The sequence below is a fragment of the Bacillus rossius genome (genome assembly GCF_032445375.1).
Source record: "Bacillus rossius redtenbacheri isolate Brsri chromosome 4 unlocalized genomic scaffold, Brsri_v3 Brsri_v3_scf4_1, whole genome shotgun sequence".
Taxonomy (NCBI): domain Eukaryota; kingdom Metazoa; phylum Arthropoda; class Insecta; order Phasmatodea; family Bacillidae; genus Bacillus; species Bacillus rossius.
This window is the reverse complement of record NW_026962010.1, coordinates 25,800,364-25,823,158: the sequence shown is the minus strand read 5'-3', so window position 1 is coordinate 25,823,158 and position 22,795 is coordinate 25,800,364. Positions and strand designations below refer to the sequence as shown.

The 22,795-nt window shown below is 38.1% G+C and overlaps 1 protein-coding gene across 1 annotated transcript in view; it reads right to left on the bottom strand.

Annotated features, from left to right (window-relative positions):
- LOC134541559 (exonuclease 3'-5' domain-containing protein 2) overlaps positions 1-22,795 on the bottom strand; it is a 106,703-nt gene that overhangs the window by 58,683 nt on the left and 25,225 nt on the right. Inside the window, exons 5-6 of the mRNA XM_063385072.1 lie at positions 1,490-1,646; positions 107-436 (exon numbers count right to left, since the gene is read on the bottom strand). Coding sequence (XP_063241142.1) covers positions 107-436; positions 1,490-1,646 — 487 coding nt within the window. The remainder of the gene's footprint in view (positions 1-106; positions 437-1,489; positions 1,647-22,795) is intronic.

The window sequence follows — 22,795 nt, the reverse complement described above, 5'->3', positions numbered from 1 at the left end:
CATGACACGACAGGCTCACTGTCCTCTGTGATAATACCACTATAAAATATGTAACTTTAGCAGAAATGCAAGGAAACAACCGGTGCTTCCAAGAGGACAAACTCACCTGCAGCCAGCTGCAGCTGGGAGCCTGCACCAGGCGAGAGAAAATGAGCAGCCCCGCAAGGGCGTCCTGGGCGGCATAGTGCAGCTGTGCTGAGGACAGGCATGGGGCCTCCCAGTCACTGCAGCGCACCCTCCAGTCCTTGTGCAGTGTAGCTCCCAGAAGCGAGGACGCCAGGGTCGCCAGCCCGCCACCAGGAACACCTCGGGCCTCCGCCAATTGCCGGAGGTCCAAGCAACCGCGCACCTGCACGCCGTAGTCCCGTGCCAGTAGCCGCGCATCCTCCAGGGACCCCACGCCCACCTTCAGCACCGAGGGGTCCTCCAGCAGCTCCTGGCACACGACACGCACACTGCCACCCTCGTGCTGTGCCCTTCCTGGTGGCCAAGTACCCCCTCTAGTGTGTCTGAAGGATTTTCTGTGTTCTCAGACGAAAGTGCTAAGTGTCATCACAACCAACATAGTAAATGACATAACAAGCAAACTAACTATGATGTCTTGTGGGTTCACTTTTTTTTTTATTATGTTACCCACCTTTTTTTGCTTGTGAATATATATCTAAATACAGTGTACTCATTCAACTGTTTTATAATAGGTTTTATTGCTTTATTTTGATGCATATCTTATGCTTATTCTATATATTTCATGTTATAATTTTATGTATTTGGCATGCATAATATGACGGATAAAATACTATTTTTGCTTGCAGTTTGAGTTTTGTTTCAAATTTTTGGCTTTCCCAGACATGCCACCAAATAGCATTGTGGCGACCGTATAGCTAGGCCAAATCTTTGAACACTTTTATCTGTTTGCCGAGTCTCTCACTTGTCACTACAGTGTCTGTCATGGAGTATTGCATTACCGTTGGTTCAGGGAAAGGAATAAATTTAAAGAGAAAACTAGATTAAATACTAGACCATTATTAGAAAAGAAATACTTAAAAAATTCATATTGCTATCAGGCACATGTGCTTCCTTCCAATCACAGTGCTTTTAATACCAGATCTACAACCAGGCTCAGTGAACTAGTAAAACCTAAAGACATTTTGTCCGCAGTTTGGTTTTATGACCGAGTGTTGTGATACATCTCAACCATGATAATTGATAAGCAATGAAACTAAATAAGTCACAATGTCTGACAACCAACCGCAGCAGATAATCTCATGAATGCCAACTTAATAAGTAAAAATTACTGGTCCTTTGATTTTATAGTAAAGGCTTACCAACACAGTAAATGATTCAACATATTATTGCGAGTGGACTATTTGTATCAAGACTAAAAGAGTAAATTAGATTTTTTTTTGTTTTGTGTAAATTAGAGAATAGGTCCTTGGCTCACTGAGTGGTCAGTAGAGTTACCAGGAGGATACGGGAAGCAGTGACTTACCACGAGTGGCATGGACAGACAAGGAAGCATGCAGAGTCGGTACAGCACGCACAGCCCGTCCCTTGAGGCCAGCTGTAGCAGCGCGACCGGCCGGCGACGTCCGTGCTCCGTCACCCACTCGCAGTCAAAGCCCAGTGCCCGGAACTGCTCGCACTCTCTGCACACACGCACATGTACGTATCTCTGCGCAGGTGACAAATTGCTAGCACTCCCTGTACACACACATCTCTGTGCTGTGCTTGCACACTCTGCACACTCGCACACGCATCTCTGTGCATTGACAATAAACTTCTTAATGCTTTGAGTCCTTCCACACATGGCACTTGATTAGCACTGTGAGCAACATGACTATGATCACTCTCAGCCACATTTCACTGTGAACATGTTGCCATTATTCATTATTCATTGCCTACTATTACACTATTCCAATAATAAACTAATTTTTGTAACAACCATTTTATGTATCATAGCTTTTATAAAACAGTGAGTCATTAAAATACTTTAAACCCTCGTCACAGACCAGTGACTGCGACTCCAACCACATTCACTGACCAACTGCACAATCGGCAGAACATGCTGTGTATTAATTAGAAACCACTACCCATAAAATAGTTACAAGTGGAAAAAAAAATTTATTATCACCCATAAGATAACTTAGCTGTAAAGTTTCGGTATGCAAGTGTTTGCTCATAGAAAAGTTTCCGAGTGCAGTTTGTGTACTGAAAAGAGAGTCAGGAGCTAAACTAATGCAAGGTTGGCAATCTTAGTGATACGTGGTCCGTGGTCCTGCAAACAAGGCTATGTTTAGGAAGTCTGGTTAGTCTCTTTCAAAATTCTGTGTGCTAATTTGTAATGATATACAGCTAATTCTGAGGAAAGGATAAATATAAGAGGTCTATATATATATATATATATATATATATATATATATATATATATATATAGACAATTAAGGACAATAACTGCTTGTAAAATCAAAATGCCCCACTGCAAAATAACATTCCTACTTTTAGTTGTAGGCACAATCACACACTTTTAGTGAGATATCACCGTCTTTTGGAATAGCTGCTACCTTGAACAATTACAACACGAATGTGTATCTATACAGTTTCTCTACAGCATCGCTGATGACAAGTAACTCTGGTCCTTTCCTGCGGCTGTGGCTTTGTCATAGTCCTTTATTGTAGGTAATTTAACATTTAGTGACATCATATACAATAAAAGCATATAAATTACATATATATACATACCTATATAAACTTACACTTGCATAAATTTACTCAAACTTATGTTCAGTTCAATTTACATCGTTCCATTTGTCAACTGTATACAAAGGTTTAGACTTAAACCATAGTTGTAGGGTGAGCATAAACTTATTGATCTACTATTATTTACTACTTAAACCTATTACTCACGTGTCTTAATTCATCGGGCACAATCACTAACCAAATACGGATGCTGACACCTATATTATTCATACTGTGGGTGTGTGCCTCATTCAGTAGCTACCTTGTTTTATGCAATGGTTTTGATTTGATTAACAATCTAGCACTCAAAGGTAACCTGTTAAAGAATTTTACACTTTTGATATTAAAATTCATCTGTGTATGACATACACTATTATAATTAACATCAATAATATCTATTTCTAGTATTATGGCTGTGTACACTACTTCGTAAGACAAATGACTAAATTAATCATAACAAACAACAAAGTAAAATAAAAATTCATATATTGAATTTTACAAAGTGTTCACAAAATCATTGTGTTTTTATGAGATTAAAACAGGGTTTCTAATTTTTTTCTGCCATATAAAAACTATTTTTGCTACAGGTGAGTGACCCCAAAATGTAATGCCATGAAGATGTGTATTAAAAAAAGTAGAAAGAATTTATTACTACGGTAACATATTACTATTAGTTGTACAATATTTTAGCTAACTCAGCAAATAAATCACTCTAGAAAGACCTTTAAATAGATAAGCTGTATGAGAATCCAGGACAACTTACTATCTAATTGTATACCTAAAAATTTAACAGTGTTAAATTCAAGGGTAGATTTTAAAGTAAAAATAATGGATTCTGTTATGTCTTGATTAACAACTTACGTATTTATCTTATACCAAAAATGAAACTTTTCAGAAGTTTGTAAAATATTTTGCTTTAAAATAGCAAGGTCTTTGTCATCATTATTTAAGAAAGGGGTATCATCCACATATAAAATATATTTACCACTTCATGCATAACCAGGCAAATCATTAATGAAGATAAAATAAAACAAGGGTCCAAGGACAGGTCCTAGTGGTGCTCCATCTTTAAAGCCTAGTATGTCTGATTTTTTATTTTTTTATTTTGATACTTTGATATTTTGTAATACTACGGTATTATCAGACTAACTTAAACTGTTTATTATTGTTTTACGTTCGAGGTTAATACCGCTTCCCGGACTTTCTGCAGTGTTTTGTTTTGTTTATTGCATGGCGGCGCTCGCAGCTCGTGCTGCGTCGTCATGACAACTGCTAATATAAATAATCGCGTGGCGTTTGGAACAGCTTCAACGAGCCTATGCTTGGGTAATAATGACATTTTATTGGCTTAGTTAAAAGGGACACTAACATGTCGCGGCCGTGATTGGCCTTTTCAAGTAACAATTTAATTTTCGGCAAGAGAGAAGAGAAAAGAGTGGAAAATGACACCATTTAATGCGTGTTGAAGTGTATTCCTCGGGGAATATTTGTGCGTGGCGAGACTAATTTCGGCGTTATTGGTGTGAAAATTACGTCAAAATACAGGGCAATAGTAAGCGACGCCCTGTAATTGAATGCAGAAGAATTGCATTCAATTCACGTGAGTGACAACGTATTTTCTGAACGACCTTAATCGTCCAGAGTTAAGGTATGGTCTGCATCATCGTTATATTGGAACGCTGACGTAAATTTTACCGTCGACGTATTTGAAAGTTTGAATTATCATCAAATTAATTGAATATTGACTGTCGGCAATTATCGGCAAAAATATCTTAAAATTGCACAATTTACTCACACAAGTTCAGAGGTCCAGAAGTTAGGAGTTTCATGCTCGAGCAAGCCGGAGCAAACCCCAAAACTTTTTACTTTGTGAACAATTTCAGGAACTTAATTTATTTTATTTTATTCAAGAGTCAGGTTATCTACGACATCCCATAGACTGTATTTAATATTTGTTTGTTTGTTTTAATCCCATGACTCGAGGTTTCTCATACTATGGTTAATGCAATAAAAATAATTATTGATAGTGTTATTTTGTTGTTACCTTTTGATTACCTCTGTGGCCCTATTGTTAATTCCTGAGATAGCGTTCACGAGTAATTTAAAAAGAAAATATTAGTTTCTTCAAGTACACGTTTGTGTACATCAATAATAGGCTATCTATTTCTAGTATTATGGCTGTGTACACTACTTCGTAAAACAAATGACTAAATTAATAAATAACAAACAACAAAGTAAAATAAAAATACATAGTAATGTAAATACATATATTGAATTTTACAAAGTGTTCACAAAATCATTGTGTTTTTATGAGATTAAAACAGGGTTTCTAATTTTTTTTCTGCCATATAAAAACTATTTTTGTTACAGGTGAGTGACCCCAAAATGTAATGCCATGAAGATGTGTATTAAAAAAAGTAGAAAGAATTTATTACTACAGTAACATATTACTATTAGTTGTACAATATTTTAGCTAACTCAGCAAATAAATCACTCTAGAAAGACCTTTAAATAGATAAGCTGTATGAGAATCCAGGTCAACTTAGTATCTAATTGTATACCTAAAAATTTAACAGTGTTAAATTCAAGGGTAGATTTTAAAGTAAAAATAATGGATTCTGTTTTGTCTTGATTAACAACTTACGTATTTATCTTAAACCAAAAATGAAACTTTTCAGAAGTTTGTAAAATATTTTGCTTTAAAATATCAAGGTCTTTATCATCATTATTTAAGAAAGGGGTATCATCCACATATAAAATATATTTACCACTTCATGCATAACCAGGCAAGTCATTAATGAAGATAAAATAAAACAAGGGTCCAAGGACTGGTCCTAGTGGTGCTCCATCTTTAAAGCCTAGTATGTCTGATTTTTTATTTTTTTATTTTGATGGTTTGCATCCTGTTATCCAAGATGACAATAACCTTAGTTCCATATTTTTCTTCCCATAGAATTTTAATTTTTCAGTTAAAATCTTATGATTAACCAGAACAACAAAAGGTTTACTTAAATCTAAATTAATGAAGATACATAATTCTTTGAGTCTAAACAGTTTAAAACATATAGTTTACAAGACTTTTAACTGCTTTACAAGTAAACATAACATTTCAAAACCAAAATTGAGATGGTGTAAAAAAATTATTACTCTCTAATTAATTTACTAATTTCTTTTTCATTATGCTTACAGCTATTTTAGTTTAAACTGGTAACAATGATATAGGCCAGTAGTTATTGGGGCCCATTTTGTCTCCTTTTTTGTAAATAGGAATAGTCACAGCTATCTTTAAACAACTAGGTTAAACTCATTTCAAAAACATAATATTAAAGAAAGTGAAAGGAAACAGAAATATATCAAGCAAATGCTTTATAATATAATCCAAACAATTATAATAATCCTCTTTTGAAATTATTTGTACCAATATTTTATATTTTATGATTTAAAAGTTGTAAATCATTATCTAAATCTAATTAGGCCTAACTTAATCAGAAACATTTGTATAACACTGATTAAAATCTGAAATGGTTATAGGTATATCGTTATCATTGTGTTTTGTTTGGTTTACTTTGGCATTAATCACTCTCCAGGCTGATTGTTACAAGAGTTATGAATAGTCTTCATTGACATTCTGTTCTGATTTTAACCACCATATAGTTAACTTTAATTCAGGCTTATTTTATTATAAACGATCGTAGTCTATGAAATTCAGGTTCTTTTCAGGAAGTTGGACATTTTGTGATTATTACAGTCTTTTTGTACAATAGGACAGTTTTTATCTAATTGATCCATTGACATATATAAAAACACTTGACTACCTAGATTTACAGTACGTGCTTGTGGCACAACATTTTAGCAAAACAGTAAACATAGTCCATTGCTCAGCCAGCCAACTGCTGCCTTCACCTTGACGTCGTACCTCCGTGCCTCGGCGTTAATGCCCGGATCACAGCCCTGTCCGCAGCGCGCCGCGGCTTTGGGAATGACGTCACTTCAGCTCCGTGCGCGCGAGAGCAGTGCGCCGGCATCCTGGTCTCCAGTTCTGTGCGAGCCACCTTCGAGGCTAGACGCGGCAGCGAGACGCTCCATAAACTCGCCGCTATTATCGCTTTTGTTTTCTGTACTATAGTGTGTTATAATCTCTTATAACGTTTTCTTTACAGTGTGCGTGAGTGTTGTTTTGTATCTGGCGTGTCCGCGGGCCAAAACACGTGGACTAACACAACTAGTCTGCACCGCACATTTCTCCAGCGCGTGAGACGTCCCTCGGCAGCTACACGGGCCGGACGGTCCACCCCTGCCTCCCCGCAGGAGGCTGCTCTACGCGAGAGAGCTGGCGCCGGGCAATACAAGAAAACGGCCGAAGACGTCCGCCACGTCTCCACGTATTCTACGGAGACGGGTACGCGACATTTGGCGCCCGTACGTGTGGCAAACTTCAAGTTCACAAGAGAGCGCGTGCAGTGCGGGAAAAGAGTGTACAGTGAGTGATCAGACAGCGTGAAAATCCACCTGGGACAATGAATTGATTCACTTATCCACCTAGACAGTACTTCTGATCTCATCAACGCGAGGACGCAACCATTCCTTTCCCACGTTTCCAACACCTATCAGTTTCACGGTTCAGCTGATAACGCATCGCCGTTTCCCGTCCCACAACCGGATTATATTTCCCGTTGATTCACCCCCCCTCCCCCTTCCAAGGGATAACGCACAGTGGTACCCCCTCCTTTTCCTCCCTTTCGCCGTTCTGCCATCGGTGATCTTCGTGGCACGCCGGCGGTGTTCGGGCGGGCGCGGTGATAGCCTGCGCGGGCAGGCTGCGCTGACGGAGCGGCCACGTGGCCCCGTGTTTGTAAACAATGCTGCCGCGCGGTTTGACAGTTACGTGCGCGACGTGTCATCTACCGGAAGGCATGGACCTTGTGACAGGAGAGTGGCAGTGTCGGAACACGTGCACGTGCGTGCCACTGAGGCGCAGTGAGGTGAAGACAGAAGCTGCTGTGCGGATACTTCCTCATGCACACACTTAAAATGTTGGGCTGTGTTGAACTGTGTAGGAAAAATTGATAATAATTGTGTGGCACTCCACTGGTACGTGTAGATATCAAGTAGGCCACAGTTAGGTATTAATCAGATAGGTACAAACATACATAAATATACACTGGGATCGATGACACTGTAACCAGTACAACTGTTTACAGTTATATATTATTATTTTTATTATGATTGTAATATTAATTGTATATTCCATGAGCGAATATTATGTATTTAATTGTTTTGATTGTAAAGAGGACAACCAAGGCATAACAAATATGACACATCTTATTACCATAGACGACACACTTTCAACTTCAGGGTCTTCTAAGAATTATTCCTTGGAAACTTTATTCATTTGGTCTTAGTTTGATTCTTTTACACTCCAACATCCACGTTTTTATTTCACTATGCTGCTTATTCTGTTTGCTGATATCGATAGCTCCTTGGTTGCTAGGGACTGCCAGTAAATAGATATTAGGAGGAAGAAGGGAGACGCCATCGCCATCTTGCGGAAAGAAGACGTTTCTCGGGCTGGGGCGAACCAAAGCCTTGGTTGCCGCCCGGGAAATAGAAGATTTCGCGTCATCCGCGATCGTGTCCTGCTTAGAATTCTCCTCTCTACGAGTTGAGAGAATTGTATCTGGATTAAATAAATCCTAGATAGGGAGTATCGGCGACTTCGAGTGCCAACTTCCGCGTCGGTCCCGTTTTCGTCTCGTAGTGGTTCCAGACATCTGAGGGCAGCGCCAGCTGAGATTCGACCACGAAGATTGGTGAGACCAATCCAGAATTAGACCAGACTTTCCAGGACGAGAGGGATGTCGAGTCTTCAGCTGATAACCGGCGACCTCAGCACCTCTGTAGTTCGCTAATTACAGCATTACAGCATCCAGAGTTCCAGTGTAGCAGCAGACCACCTGGAGGTCCTGCGAAGAGAGCCTCAAGCCTCCGACTACAGATAGCTAGACCCGGCAGTATATTCAACGTGTTCTAGTGACGTCATTTGCATCTAATTTCCGACACCTAGATTTGACACCTTGGTTGTTCTCAATTAATCTCATTTTAAACATAACTTCACACCAATATTTAAGAACCATTAAAATCATATGTTTTTCAATTATTATTATGTCATTTATATGCAAATTTCCACTATTCACGTAACACCACTAAATTTCCTTTTTATAATTACTCTCCATACAGTAACCCAGGGCAGTGACGTGCTAGCTGGACTATCAGTCTGGGCAGACCATCCAGCAGTAGCGGTCCTGGTATTTGCTGCAACGAGGGTAGGCGCCAAGAACCCCGTGAGAACACATCAATACAATAGCAAGGAGGTTTATTACAGTGGCTACCACAAGCTAGGAGTAGCAGCATAAACAGAGAATTGTTTCAGTGGCACCTATTGTCGTGGGGCCTGTAGTAGCAAGATTGTTGTTTCAGTGGCGCACAACTAGGAGCCTGTAATAGTAGTAAAGATTTAGCTTTCAGTGGCGAGCCAACTTAGGGGCTTCGACGAGGGTCTACACTCACTGGACCGTCTACCAAAGTGCAATTGTGTAGATTTGCAGTAGAGTATAATAACAGTACGTCGGAACCACAACAAGATGGCCAACGAAGGTATGTATTTCAAGAGGCACAAAAAGACCAGCTCCGACAAGGAGGAAACGTCAGTCGAGGGCCAGAAAGAAATGCTAGGCGTTGTGGAAAGCGAAAACAAAGAGGATACACCCACACTAAGCATTGAGGCAGGTCAGGAAATTAGCTTTGCTCCCGAACCCGCGCGCATAGAGGAAAGTAACACTTCCGAACCAGTTGTGCAGGCAGCTAAAGAAAGCACGAATAATATTTCCATGGAGGATTTGATGAGAGCATTGAATGTGGTTACTGTACAAATTAATACTGCGTTAGAATCCCAGCGTGTAGAAGTAACAGATCAAAACAGGTTACAGTCGGAAAGACTAACTAACGAGATGGCTAGGCAAATTAATAATGTGTTAGAATGCCAACGTACCGAAGCGGCGGAACAGTCTAAAAATTTGTCTGAAGAGCTAGCGCGACAACACTTTGAATTGATAGACAAAGTAGAAGCTAAAATTGGTGACGTAACCAGACAACTAGCGACACAAATTCGCGACACGCAGGAGGAAGTTCATAACATTCGCGAAACAGTAATGAACAGATTTGAGGAAATTGATGCGCAGGTAACCGAGCTACAGCAACACGTAATTAACACAGAAACTACGTGCATAGAAGTCGCAAAACGTACTGCAGAGGAACAGTTCAACCATTACGTTCAGCTTAGCGAAACACAATTCGCGAACGTAAATACCGCGCTACAACAACATGAAGCGAGTAGTGCAGACGACATTCGAACTGTGAATAGAAAATTGATCCAGCTCGAGAACTGCGTGCAGCATTTGGCATTGTCTGGAGCAGCAGCGCATACACGGATAAACGTTGACACAAAAAGCGCGTCTGCGGCGGAAACGATGACGTCAGCGCAGAGAGACCCGTCCGCGTCGTCATACCAGGCTACGCCTACTTACCGTTCACAAGACGTGATTACCAACACTGCAACCGGACAACAAGTAATATTAGTGGATACAGCAGCCTTAAACCACCCTGCTAGGCATTGGTCAGAGGAAATGCCTGTATTTTCCTCAAAATCCACGGAAAATCCACGTAAATTTATAAAATTATTTGAAGAATACGCGGAGAGATTCAATCTTTCGGACACAGAAAAATTGCGATGTTTGAACTGTTTGAAAAGTACCGCATATTATTGGTGGGAAGTTAACCAAACTTCCATATCATCATTTGGACAGTTTAAAGCAGCTTTCCTACAACAACACTGGAGCTTAAAAATTCAGGGAAATTTACGCGCTCAGTTACACGGAGAAAAGTATGATCCTAAGAAAAACAAAACACTCGAGGCTCATTTAAGCGACATGTTTGAGCGTACCCGCTATCTAGACGTTGTCATGAGCGACGATGAATTCGTGGCAATGATTCTAGGCCAACTTCCGATGCGCTACCAATTACATCTGACAGGTAGAAGCTTTGACGGGATAGCAGATTTCCGGGAACAGCTACTCGCATACGACAGGCTTGACCATCAGAATAGAAATAGCCAGCGAGAGGAATCTGAAAAATCACCGGTGAACAGACAACCACCGTTGTATCAGCCTTGGAATCAGCGGCGTAATGAAAATTACCCGGACAATAACCAACGTAAACAGCCGCACGTGAACAGTCTAATTTGGGGCAAGAATAAGCCGGCCCATAGACGAAACATGTGGTATTCCGGCCGTGACAACAACGATGTTTACCATAGAGGTTCGAAGTCACGCGAGTTTGAACGCTCAAAATACAACCGCTCGTGGCGTAACAGCGAGGAACGCGGAGAATGCAGACGCGGAGGAATTATTTATGATTCAACGCCTAGGCGAGAAGGTAGGGGCGAACAGTCTAGAACCCCACCTACCTCACCGAGACGGCCACCCAGGTCGCCGCACTATAAGGACAACAGACATTCGCCCAAATATTGGAGTAAGAACTACGACAACTCGAAACATTATTACGAAAATCGAGGAGAAGCGAAGTCATCCGGTAGTCCGCGGAACCGACAGCCACACAAACCAAACTCCCCTAGCAAGTTATCGGTTAACCAACTGAGAAGTGAAGCCGCCGGTAATGAAGCTATTCAATTCTCACAGAATACATTCCAGAATCAACCTTCATCTTCATCACAGTACTCAGGGTATTTTGCGAGACAAGAACCCGTCAATCCTATCACCTACTATGCAAATCCACAAGGCATAGAACCGATACTGGCTAAGTCTACGTCCAGTACCGTGACGTTTAGCGCCGGTAATCGACATGATTAACACCCCATGAGATTATTACTGCGGAACGATCAGAGGCGTTACCGATTACCATATTACCCGACCATGATAAGAACACGAAAGAACCGGAAACGATAAGCGAATATATGAGGGAACAAATAGAGAAGTTTGTTACAGCTCGTCTACATCTAGCTGCAGAACGTCGAAGTAAGCTACAGAAGACGAAACGAATAACGAAGTTAAATATAGGAGACTTAGTGCTTAAACGAACTAATCCGGTTAGTGACATGTGGAAACAGGTGACGAAGAAGTTGTTTTTATTATACGAAAGACCATTTCAAGTTTGTGAACGAATAAATGAGAACTGTTACACTCTCAAGGAAACTGACAGTGACAAGGTCATCGGAAGATTTAATCTAACACAGCTAAGGCTTTATAAGCAACCTAAGGCTTAGATACGCTGGTCTATAACGTATATGTAATAGTTGATGTTTGGTCAAGTCATCAGTGACATTCGACATGAAGTAGATTTATTGTTTGGCTATAATTAATGTTTATCCCAACAGTAAGGGAGTACTATGTTGCATCGCTAAAACAAGCACGCATGCTTGAGGCTAATTTAGTGTCCACTGTGTCGGAGTACCAGTGAGGACATTTCTGTGCGTGGAGCACTTATCGACGATTCCTTTTGTCCACTGAGCATGTAGGCCAGTGCGGACATTTGTCGCGGATATGCGATTTTCGTCGTCGATGTTTGTCACACCTATAGGTGGTGTGAATTTTTATTAGCCAGTGTGTAAGATTTGAGCCATGCCACATAATTATTTAATTATTGAAATTATTGAAGATTTGATATCTACTGAATGTCTACGTCATGGAAGATTTGAAGATCATCAAGATAACTCGTTAAGATCCAGTAGCGTTTGTCGAGAGGCGTCATCTAAGAGAGAAGAGCCAGCTGTTAGTCAGGCGAAACACGTCACTGTCACAGACACAATCATTAATACCTGAGATTCTTTTGAGAGATAGTTCACGTTACCGTTCGTCCTTCAACTTACTTACATATCTGAACACAACTCCGTCATTATTGCACATACACATACAGTACTTCGTTTCATTTCTCCTAGCTTCGACATTCATATTATTTTCTATTTAGGAATTGTTCCTACCCTACACGCTAAGCTAAACAAAGAGATAGTATTTCATTACTCTGGTTATGAATATATGAATCTGATGAGATTTCATTTAACTGAATTTGTCATGTGACACATGCTTCTTACAAAAGAAAAAGCTTGCCTTATGAGCTAATTTTGAGTATCATTACACTCAACCATTAGTATTGAGCTTGTAATAAAGACATTTCAATACTATTATAAACAATTTTGCCTAAGCAGAGAACAACCATTTATTTAAAATATTTTTGTCAGACAAACTAAATAAAGTGAACACTAGTGAGTGCATTTTCGTCGACAACCAGAAAGTGTTCAAGAACACGAGGGTGTATACGTGATAACTACGTAATGTTTTATTTGTGATTCATAACTTCGTGCATTATCTGAACGGAAAACATTGTCAGATATTTTGTCAACGATCTACGAATTTGTCAATAACATTTCTACGTACTTGTGTCTATTGTACATGTTTATTCTCAGCTACAATATTTTATTAATCTTTATCTACGAAAGAAAAAAAAACACTAAGTCACTTTATTCAGGACTAGATACTGATGATATGTGATATTGTGTATATATAATCTGAGAATTTGATTTGTTTTAAATAATTAATTGATGTTGTTTGAAGAGATAACAACATGTTACCTATTAGTTTAAAACAAGGGATATGTTTAATTTTATTATCTTGAATATTATGTTAATAATTATTACTTTTATGATATGCTGAATGTAACGTCATGAAACTTATCTCACACAGACTCTGATAGACTTTCAACGAAGATAAGTGAGAAATTTATGAATTGTTATTCAAGAAAAACATAGTCATGTTAACTCAATGTATATTTAGAAAGTTTATTTTGATTTTTCTGGAAGAAAAGATCACAACAAACATTGAAGCGGCTCTGTAACCAGTACAACTGTTTACAGTTATATATTATTATTTTTATTATGATTGTAATATTAATTGTATATTCCATGAGCGAATATTATGTATTTAATTGTTTTGATTGTAAAGAGGACAACCAAGGCATAACAAATATGACACATCTTATTACCATAGACGACACACTTTCAACTTCAGGGTCTTCTAAGAATTATTCCTTGGAAACTTTATTCATTTGGTCTTAGTTCGATTCTTTTACACTCCAACATCCACGTTTTTATTTCACTATGCTGCTTATTCTGTTTGCTGATATCGATAGCTCCTTGGTTGCTAGGGACTGCCAGCAAATAGATATTAGGAGGAAGAAGGGAGACGCCATCGTCATCTTGCGGAAAGAAGACGTTTCTCGGGCTGGGGCAAACCAAAGCCTTGGTTGCCGCCCGGGAAATAGAAGATTTCGCGCCATCCGCGATCGTGTCCTGCTTAGAATTCTCCTCTCTACGAGTTGAGAGAATTGTATCTGGATTAAATAAATCCTAGATAGGGAGTATCGGCGACTTCGAGTGCCAACTTCCGCGTCGGTCCCGTTTTCGTCTCGTAGTGGTTCCAGACATCTGAGGGCAGCGCCAGCTGAGATTCGACCACGAAGATTGGTGAGACCAATCCAGAATTAGACCAGACTTTCCAGGACGAGAGGGCTGTCGAGTCTTCAGCTGATAACCGGCGACCTCAGCACCTCTGTAGTTCGCTAATTACAGCATTACAGCATCCAGAGTTCCAGTGTAGCAGCAGACCACCTGGAGGTCCTGCGAAGAGAGCCTCAAGCCTCCGACTACGGATAGCTAGACCCGGCAGTATATTCAACGTGTTCTAGTGACGTCATTTGCATCTAATTTCCGACACCTAGATTTGACACCTTGGTTGTTCTCAATTAATCTCATTTTAAACATAACTTCACACCAATATTTAAGTACCATTAAAATCATATGTTTTTCAATTATTATTATGTCATTTATATGCAAATTTCCACTATTCACGTAACACCACTAAATTTCCTTTTTATAATTACTCTCCATACAGTAACCCAGGGCAGTGACGTGCTAGCTGGACTATCAGTCTGGGCAGACCATCCAGCAGTAGCGGTCTTGGTATTTGCTGCAACGAGGGTAGGCGCCAAGAACCCCGTGAGAACACATCAATACAATAGCAAGGAGGTTTATTACAGTGGCTACCACAAACTAGGAGTAGCAACATAAACAGAGAATTGTTTCAGTGGCACCCATTGTCGTGGGGCCTGTAGTAGCAAGATTGTTGTTTCAGTGGCGCACAACTAGGAGCCTGTAATAGTAGTAAAGATTTAGCTTTCAACACTATAAATAACATAACACAACACTCAAATAAAAATATATAATTATTTATTTCAAATGAAAAATTGATTCAATGTTTACCCTTATTAATTATATTTCTTAAATTAATAATTATATTCAAACCAACCTAACTGGTACTTGACCTCATATAACTCAAATAAATTTCAATTACCAGGAGTTATGGTGCGCACATTTAAGTTTTCACAAAAGTCTTAATTCAGGTTCGTAGAAACTACACAGTTTTTATTTATGTTTTCAGGGATCTTAAATCAATTTTACCTCGGCTAGTAAGGTTCGAAATGTCGTCGGTAGAGCTCAGAGCCTCTCAACCTATAGGACCTCTGAGTCAGAACAATAGTGTGTAAAATCGTTAAATTTATCTTAAAATATTATTAAAATCGTAAATACTGTCAGTTTACTTCATAAAATCAATGTTTATATTAGTTTCTGGCGACGATGTGACGTAAAAACGGGAGTTGCGTGACGAGTGCATCAGTATAGGACACAAATTCTTAGCACTTTTATTTTACTCACGTTTTGCACTCCTATATTATTTATCTTTTTAGATAAATCCTATTTTTGTATCTAGACTCCCTAATGATACATAATTATCATCCACTATCCGGGATGCCTAGTGCTAGATAGCTAATTCGAAGGATTTTGTATCGCAGACGTCACGAAGTTACAGCTCTCTTAGCTGGCCATTGTAGAACTCTCTTTCCTACTAGCTTCTTAAATTAAGCCAGTACAACTCAACTTTCAAATGGCGGCCTGTGATTGGCCGAAAACCAAAATCAGTTACTTAATTTCCTTAACGTGAAATCAGCACGCAACAATAGCGCGGATTACAAAATTTCACGTACAATTTAAATAAAAAAATTATTAAAATAATAATTAACATTATAAATAACGGCGTTAATTTTACCGTTTACCGTTTTAAAGTTCATTTAGTCCTTAGAGGGGTATCAACAATACCTATTTCAAATAGTCCGGTAAAAATCCAAAGAGTCACTTTCACATAGATACACATAAAATAAATTACCGTTTCTGAAAATAATTAACATTAAACATAGAGCAAACAAAATAAATAAATAGTAAATAATAATAATTAAACTGTCAAAACAAATAACATGTTGCAGTACAGATTTTTCCGCCTTGTCAATTACATTGAACAGTACTCTTTGACCTGTTCAAAACGGTGCAATGTGATTGGCACTTCCCTTTCTCCGTCGCACAATACACAACACTCTTCGTTGCCTAGCAACGCGCGCACAAAACGACAAACAAAAAAAAACAACTCGAGAGCGACTACCTCTCCTCCTCGATTCATTTTTTTACCGGTGCGCAACTGAAAATCGCGCCTTTTTAAACCACTTTTCGTCGGGTCGTCGCTGCTAACAGACCTGCGCGATGAAGTTCACGGATTTTGCAGCGCAAAATCTCAGAAGGCGGGAACTGCTGCTGCTCTCCGACTGCTTCTGCCTTTTGCCGCTCCTGTTGAGAGGGACTCGGGAGGACTTACTTACTGTAAGTATGATTCACTAAAAGGATTCGAAGGGGTGCAATGTACACGTGAATCAACAATAGGACGTTCTCCAGGTCACGTCACGGCAGTGGATCAGCGTCCACCTGCGGTGATGACTGCATCCTTGCTGCGTCTCCTCCTTCCTGCAGCGGACAGTGACGTCGAGACGGCGCCTGTCCTCAAAACGACCAACAAACCTGGCCTGGTACACCACGCGTCGACGGGGTCTGGCGTGGGGCGATGATGCTGTACCAGACAGCACGGCATCTGGCACTGCAGCTGACGTCATCAACTGCTGATATGGCGACATCCAGCCGCCCTGCCTCACGACTACGCGCGAGACGGCGTCGTGGCGTCTGCGGTGCTGATTGTGTGGGGCGAGGTCACCACTTCCCACAAGGAAGCACTCGTCTATTCCCATCACTGTTAGGTACACAATCGTTGCGAACCGCACTATGTTTAGCTCACTCTGGTGTAACCTTCGCACCTGGCTCAAGTATAGGTGTCCGGGTCTTAATCGATAACTTAATCACTATGTGCGTACTTGTACTCTTGCAAATACAAGTGTCTGCAGGCAATACAACTTGTGTACTTGATGCCGAACTATATGATGTCAAGTACCAAAAAAAAAATATATATATTAAATTCTTAACTAAACATATACCATTCACATTATTAACATCATTGTTAGAAGAAAAAAAACAATTAATCATTAGATCTCAATTCTTGCATAACAATGTATGGTTATCAATAACCAATAAATTCAATATTAGCATTTTGCTTGCTACTAACATATCACATTGTTAGTTCGTACTTGATTAATATGCATCACAGTGCATTTGCTTGTTTATGTTCTCATTTCATGAGATTTCTTACATTTCACAATACATTTCATTATAGCATATCATTATTAGATATTAAACATCAGATGTTTGCTTTTCATTATTAACATATTGATAGTTAAATACTTGCTATTCATTATTCAATGCTTGTAACTCACATGTTTACAATTGATTATAAACATATTTGCTTTTCACTATTAAAAATTTGTATTTAACTATAGCATATATAGTTTGCAATTTACATTTGCATTTCATAACACTTGTTAACATTTCATTAAAGAATACATATCATATCATGTACATGTTACCAATTAATAGTTCATTATTATGTTTACATAGCACATATTAGCAATTGATCATAAAACATATCATTTACATATAATTATATATATATATATATATATATATATATATATATATAATAACATTTACATTTCATACAATTAACATTTTGTTATGTTTACAGGTTATACAATTTAAATTTCATAGTGTTCTCTCATATTGCTGTCATTAGCATCTCATATACAGAGAAATCGTTGGTGTACACAATTACCAACTTAGTGATTTTTCATTTTCAGTTTGCTGTGCTCAGCTTAGCAACTGTAGAGGTATTATCTTCCTCTTCTCATCTTTCATTACTGGCGTTTTCATCCCGTAGCGGTCTCGCCGGGTTGAATAAGTATTCATATTTCATCTCATCTTGGTTACTATCAGTAACATGAGTCTTGTAATCTACTGAGGCTCCTGGCTTCAGTGTAGCTAAGGTTCCTTTACAAATCAGCTGTTTCACAAACATGCTGTTTCAGGATGTCTTTCAACACATGGTAACATGTTCAATATTTGCTCATTTCACTTCAAATAAAATTTTCTTGCTTTTACAATTTTATAACTTCTGTTTGGTGAAGTTGCTTGTGGACACTTGATTGCCGGAGTACCTTCACTCCTCGCGACAAAGGGCTTAGATCCTGAGTTTTTCAGATCGCTATTCTTCACATCATCCGAAGAATACTATTCAAGCAACTATAACAGTTCTGCGAGTGAATAGTGCTGTGACGAAGTAATTTTCTTCTATAGGGGCTTCTCTTAATAAATCCTCCAAAATCGTCGATTTCAAAATTTTGTGTTTTCATTTCATAAAATATCAATATCTTGACATCCAAGGTTTAATAAAATAAATGCCTCAACTAAATCTGATTGGATTTGTATGCGAAAGGAGTGCATACTTTTCTAATCTGCATTCCGGGGAGAATGCAATCCTACAGATCATTCTTTTCCCTAAATCCATCCCAGAAATGGTAATAAAATAGTGAATTTTTTCCAAAATCTTAGTGAGTTTTTCCTATAAATAGCAGAAAATTCAGTGATTTTTTTTTCATCAAAACAACATTACTACGCATTTGGGATTACCCAGCATCATCAATAAATCAAGGTAACCTGCATAATATTATTCTGCTTGTAGTTGCAAAGTGTTATGTGCTTTTGGGTCAATCCATATGAAGTGGTCCAAAAAAAAATTTATTGGAAGCTTCATCAATTTTAAAAAAATTGATATTTTGAGTCTTGTTAACATTATGTATTGACAATTTAAAACTGACACAGTTAATTTTTTATTCTCACTAGTTTGATTATGGCAGCCATTTTTTTGTCATGGGGCGCGACAATTTTTACATTTACAAGGGTTCAGCTACATTGCTATATCTTGGCTCTGGTAGGCCATATCATGATGAAACAAAATCTGAGGGGTTAAGCACATTTTAAGCTACAATTCTGATGACAAACCATTTTTTTAAAATCAATCAATCTTGCCAACTTTAAAGGTTGAACTTGTGCCTTAGAATTGCAAAAATTTGCATTTTCATAAATTTTTTTAAGAGTGAAGGCAGTATCTGTTGGGCTTCAAAATATTTATGGATGTGCTTATGTAATAGTAGAGTAAATACAAATTATTTGGAGTGTGAGACTTCAATACTTTTTTTTTTACAATTTTGTAAAAACCAGTTTTTTCAGATTTTTGCTTACTTTACGGCTTAATATCTCTGGTGGGCAGTTATCTAAAAATCTTAAATTTACACACAATTAAGTACTCCATGGTACATAACTCCTGCAAAAATTTAGACTTTGAGATTGAACTGGTTCGGAAGTTACAGCCTTGCCAATCTCGTAATTTTTTTTATTTATTTGCATAAATAAAAGCAACCCTAGTAATTTTATATACATTCTTAATTATTTTATATATATGCTGTAAGTGCTGTACTAAGTCATAAAAAGTATTACACTAAAGTTTGTTGCCAAAACACATGTATACTATGCACAAAAATATTAATTATAACAGTCATTCTATATCACATTTTTAAACAGACAAATGATTTACGATTTTAATTTGTACCTTATTTCTTATGTTTGTTAAACAGCATTGAAATTTCTTCAGATAATGATGCTGAAATGTTGTGTGAACGTCCAGTTGCTGTGGATAGCTCTGATGGACTGAGCTTCCTCAACACATTCTTAAGCGGCACCCACACTCTGTCTGCACATGACATCTTAAATGATGTTCTAGGTCCAGCTGGGTTGTAAAATTTTACGTAAATATCATTGTTCACCAAATTAACTTCTTCAATGACTCCTAGCCACCACTGTTCGTCATACACACAGGCGATAATGTCATTGTTCCGAAGATTCATGGGGATGGACTTGGTTGAAACTGGAAGATCCTCATACTCTTCTGATTTGGACGTTGCATAGCATCTCATTATAATCTCGGTGAGAGGAACAAAGCGGTGAAATTTTCGTGTTCCAGGGAGCCGTTGGCAGTTGTCGAACCTAGGTTTCAACTCTTCTTGTCGAGCGGTAATTTCCTCTTCTTTAACATATATATATTTGATACCTTTAATAGTCTGTGTACAGTACATATACATATCTTCAGGGGAAAGAATGTGATCCTTGACTGTTCTTTGAAGACTTGCCTTTGTTACTTCCCTTTTTGTTGTTCCTCCAACACCATCACATGCATTTTTTCCATGTGATGTTGCGAAGAAATTCCACTCAGCACTAAGACCGAAATCATTCTTGTGGTGACAGACATTAATTAAATTTTTCTTATTTTTGTACTGACTTGATGATCCATCTGAGAAGTAAATTATATGTTGAACCGAAGGAACAGTGTCTTTTAAGTGTTTCATAAGATGAGATTGACATGTATGCACTGTTGTTGTGTTATGGTCCAAATGATCACTGATTACACAAACACATTGGGTTAGAAGTTTATCGTTTTCTTTGTAATAATACACAAAAGGATGAACAGTTGCTTGGCGATTTACCCAGTGGTAGCTCTGAATCTCGTCTTGGATAACAAATGTAAAGTTTTCTGCGAAGTCTGCAAGAACAATGCACTCTGTTTCGTTAAGTTTCTCCTTCTTCTCTCTCAAATGCTGACTTTGAATCTTTGCTATAAAATGATGAGTTTTAAGTGAATCAAGTTTTTCAATAAGGGACAGAAAGAATTCTTCTTTTGGCTGAATAACAGTTATCATTTCAGCTCTATCTGTTGTGGTCCATTGTTGAAAAATTATGTTGTCTGGGATGGCATCACTTTCTTCAAATTCATCAAACAGAGATACTAGGGCTTCACTTCCTGGACATTTAACACATTTGCCCATCATACACTCGTAACTACTCATATCACAAACGAGTATAGCAAGTAGGTCTTTGTAATCTTTCATAAGCTTTGCACCGTCAACCATTAGCTTAACATTCTGATGATAAGTACAAACACAAACATTGTGTGTTCCCGATGATCCGGCTGTGACACACCACTTAGGTCTGAGTTCAATGAATTTTGATCTTCCAATTCTACAGTCTGGATGTTTAGATTTAAATTCCACAAACAATTCATTCAAATTGCAAAGCACCAGCCTCTTCTGCTTTTGACATTTCATGTTATTTATTTTTACAGATAAACAGTCTTTTTTTCCGGGACAAAGACGACTGTATTCATCACTTTCATAGAATTCACGGACTGTAGTAACCACCTCTGATTGAATGCCAAAACCCTTTTTCTTTCCCAACTCTGGAAGAATGCCCTGATCTTTCACTAGGTCTCTTGTCAGTTTTACCAAACGATCAGATACATTGAACTCTTGAGCTATTCTTAGTCGACTCCATGAATTTGGAAGTAAACTAATTATTTTCACTTTCATTTCTTTTCCTGCAACAGCACATTTATCCTTCAGTTTCTTGATTAATTCGTCAAACTCTTCTACAGACTCTTCACTTGCTTCTCTGTTTTCCATCACTTCATCAAAAGATTCCTCAAGATTTCTTTTCAAAACATTTGAAACTTTACTGATCTTGTCAGCTATTGCTTGTGGTCTTTTATCTAAACCCAATTTCCTTATTTTAGATGCTGGCGAAACCCCTAATTGAGTACATACATTGTCTACTTTTCCCAACTTTTCAATCTCTGTAGTAAAGTCTGAATCACATGTGTCCCCTGTTCCATCATTTGCTGTCACAAATATTTTTTTGTAGCATGTAGGACACAAGGACTTACCAGGGACAAGCAGTAAATTGTAGTTTGTTTTTTTATACATGTGTTCAGGAAGTATTTCCCTAAGTCCTTTTGTGATTGCCTTTTTATGTATTTGTAAAGGATCACTGCAATACCGGCCAAATATATGGTGATATTTAATAAGATACTTAATCTCATGGTACTTACATACAGACTTAACATCACTAGAAACTCTGGTAAATATTAGCTGTTGCTGTTCTAAACTAAACACACAGATTTTCTTCAATTCCTGTTTCACTGAACCATAAACACATTTGTGGCATCGTTCATTTGTTAAATGTCCTATTGAACACTCTTTCTCCATACCGAAAAACAAAAAAACCTTCATGGAAACACAAACCACCTTTCCTATACCAGAGCTGCTGGCAGACTAACAGGATGGAACAAATACCAGACCATACTAGAGCAAGTCCGTGCCTGTTAAGACCTGCACACTCCAAACAGTGGTAAACATCTCAGGCATATTTTTTTAATGTTCTTAGTCGGAGAACTCTTTTCAATTGCATAGTAAATGCCAATTTTAGGGTATTAAGATTTTTAAAAATATAATTAGAATTTAATATAGTTTCATTGTTGCAAAAAAAAATGCAATTTTACACAAGTTTGGCAAGGCTGTAACTACCGAACCAGTTGAATCTCAAAGTCTAAATTTTTACAGGAGTTATGTACCATGGAGTACTTAATTGTGTGTAAATTTAAGATTTTTAGATAACTGCCCACAGCCGTAAAGTAAGCAAAAATCTGAAAAAAACTGGTTTTTACAAAATTGTAAAAAAAAAAGTATTGAAGTCTCACACTCCAAATAATTTGTATTTACTCTA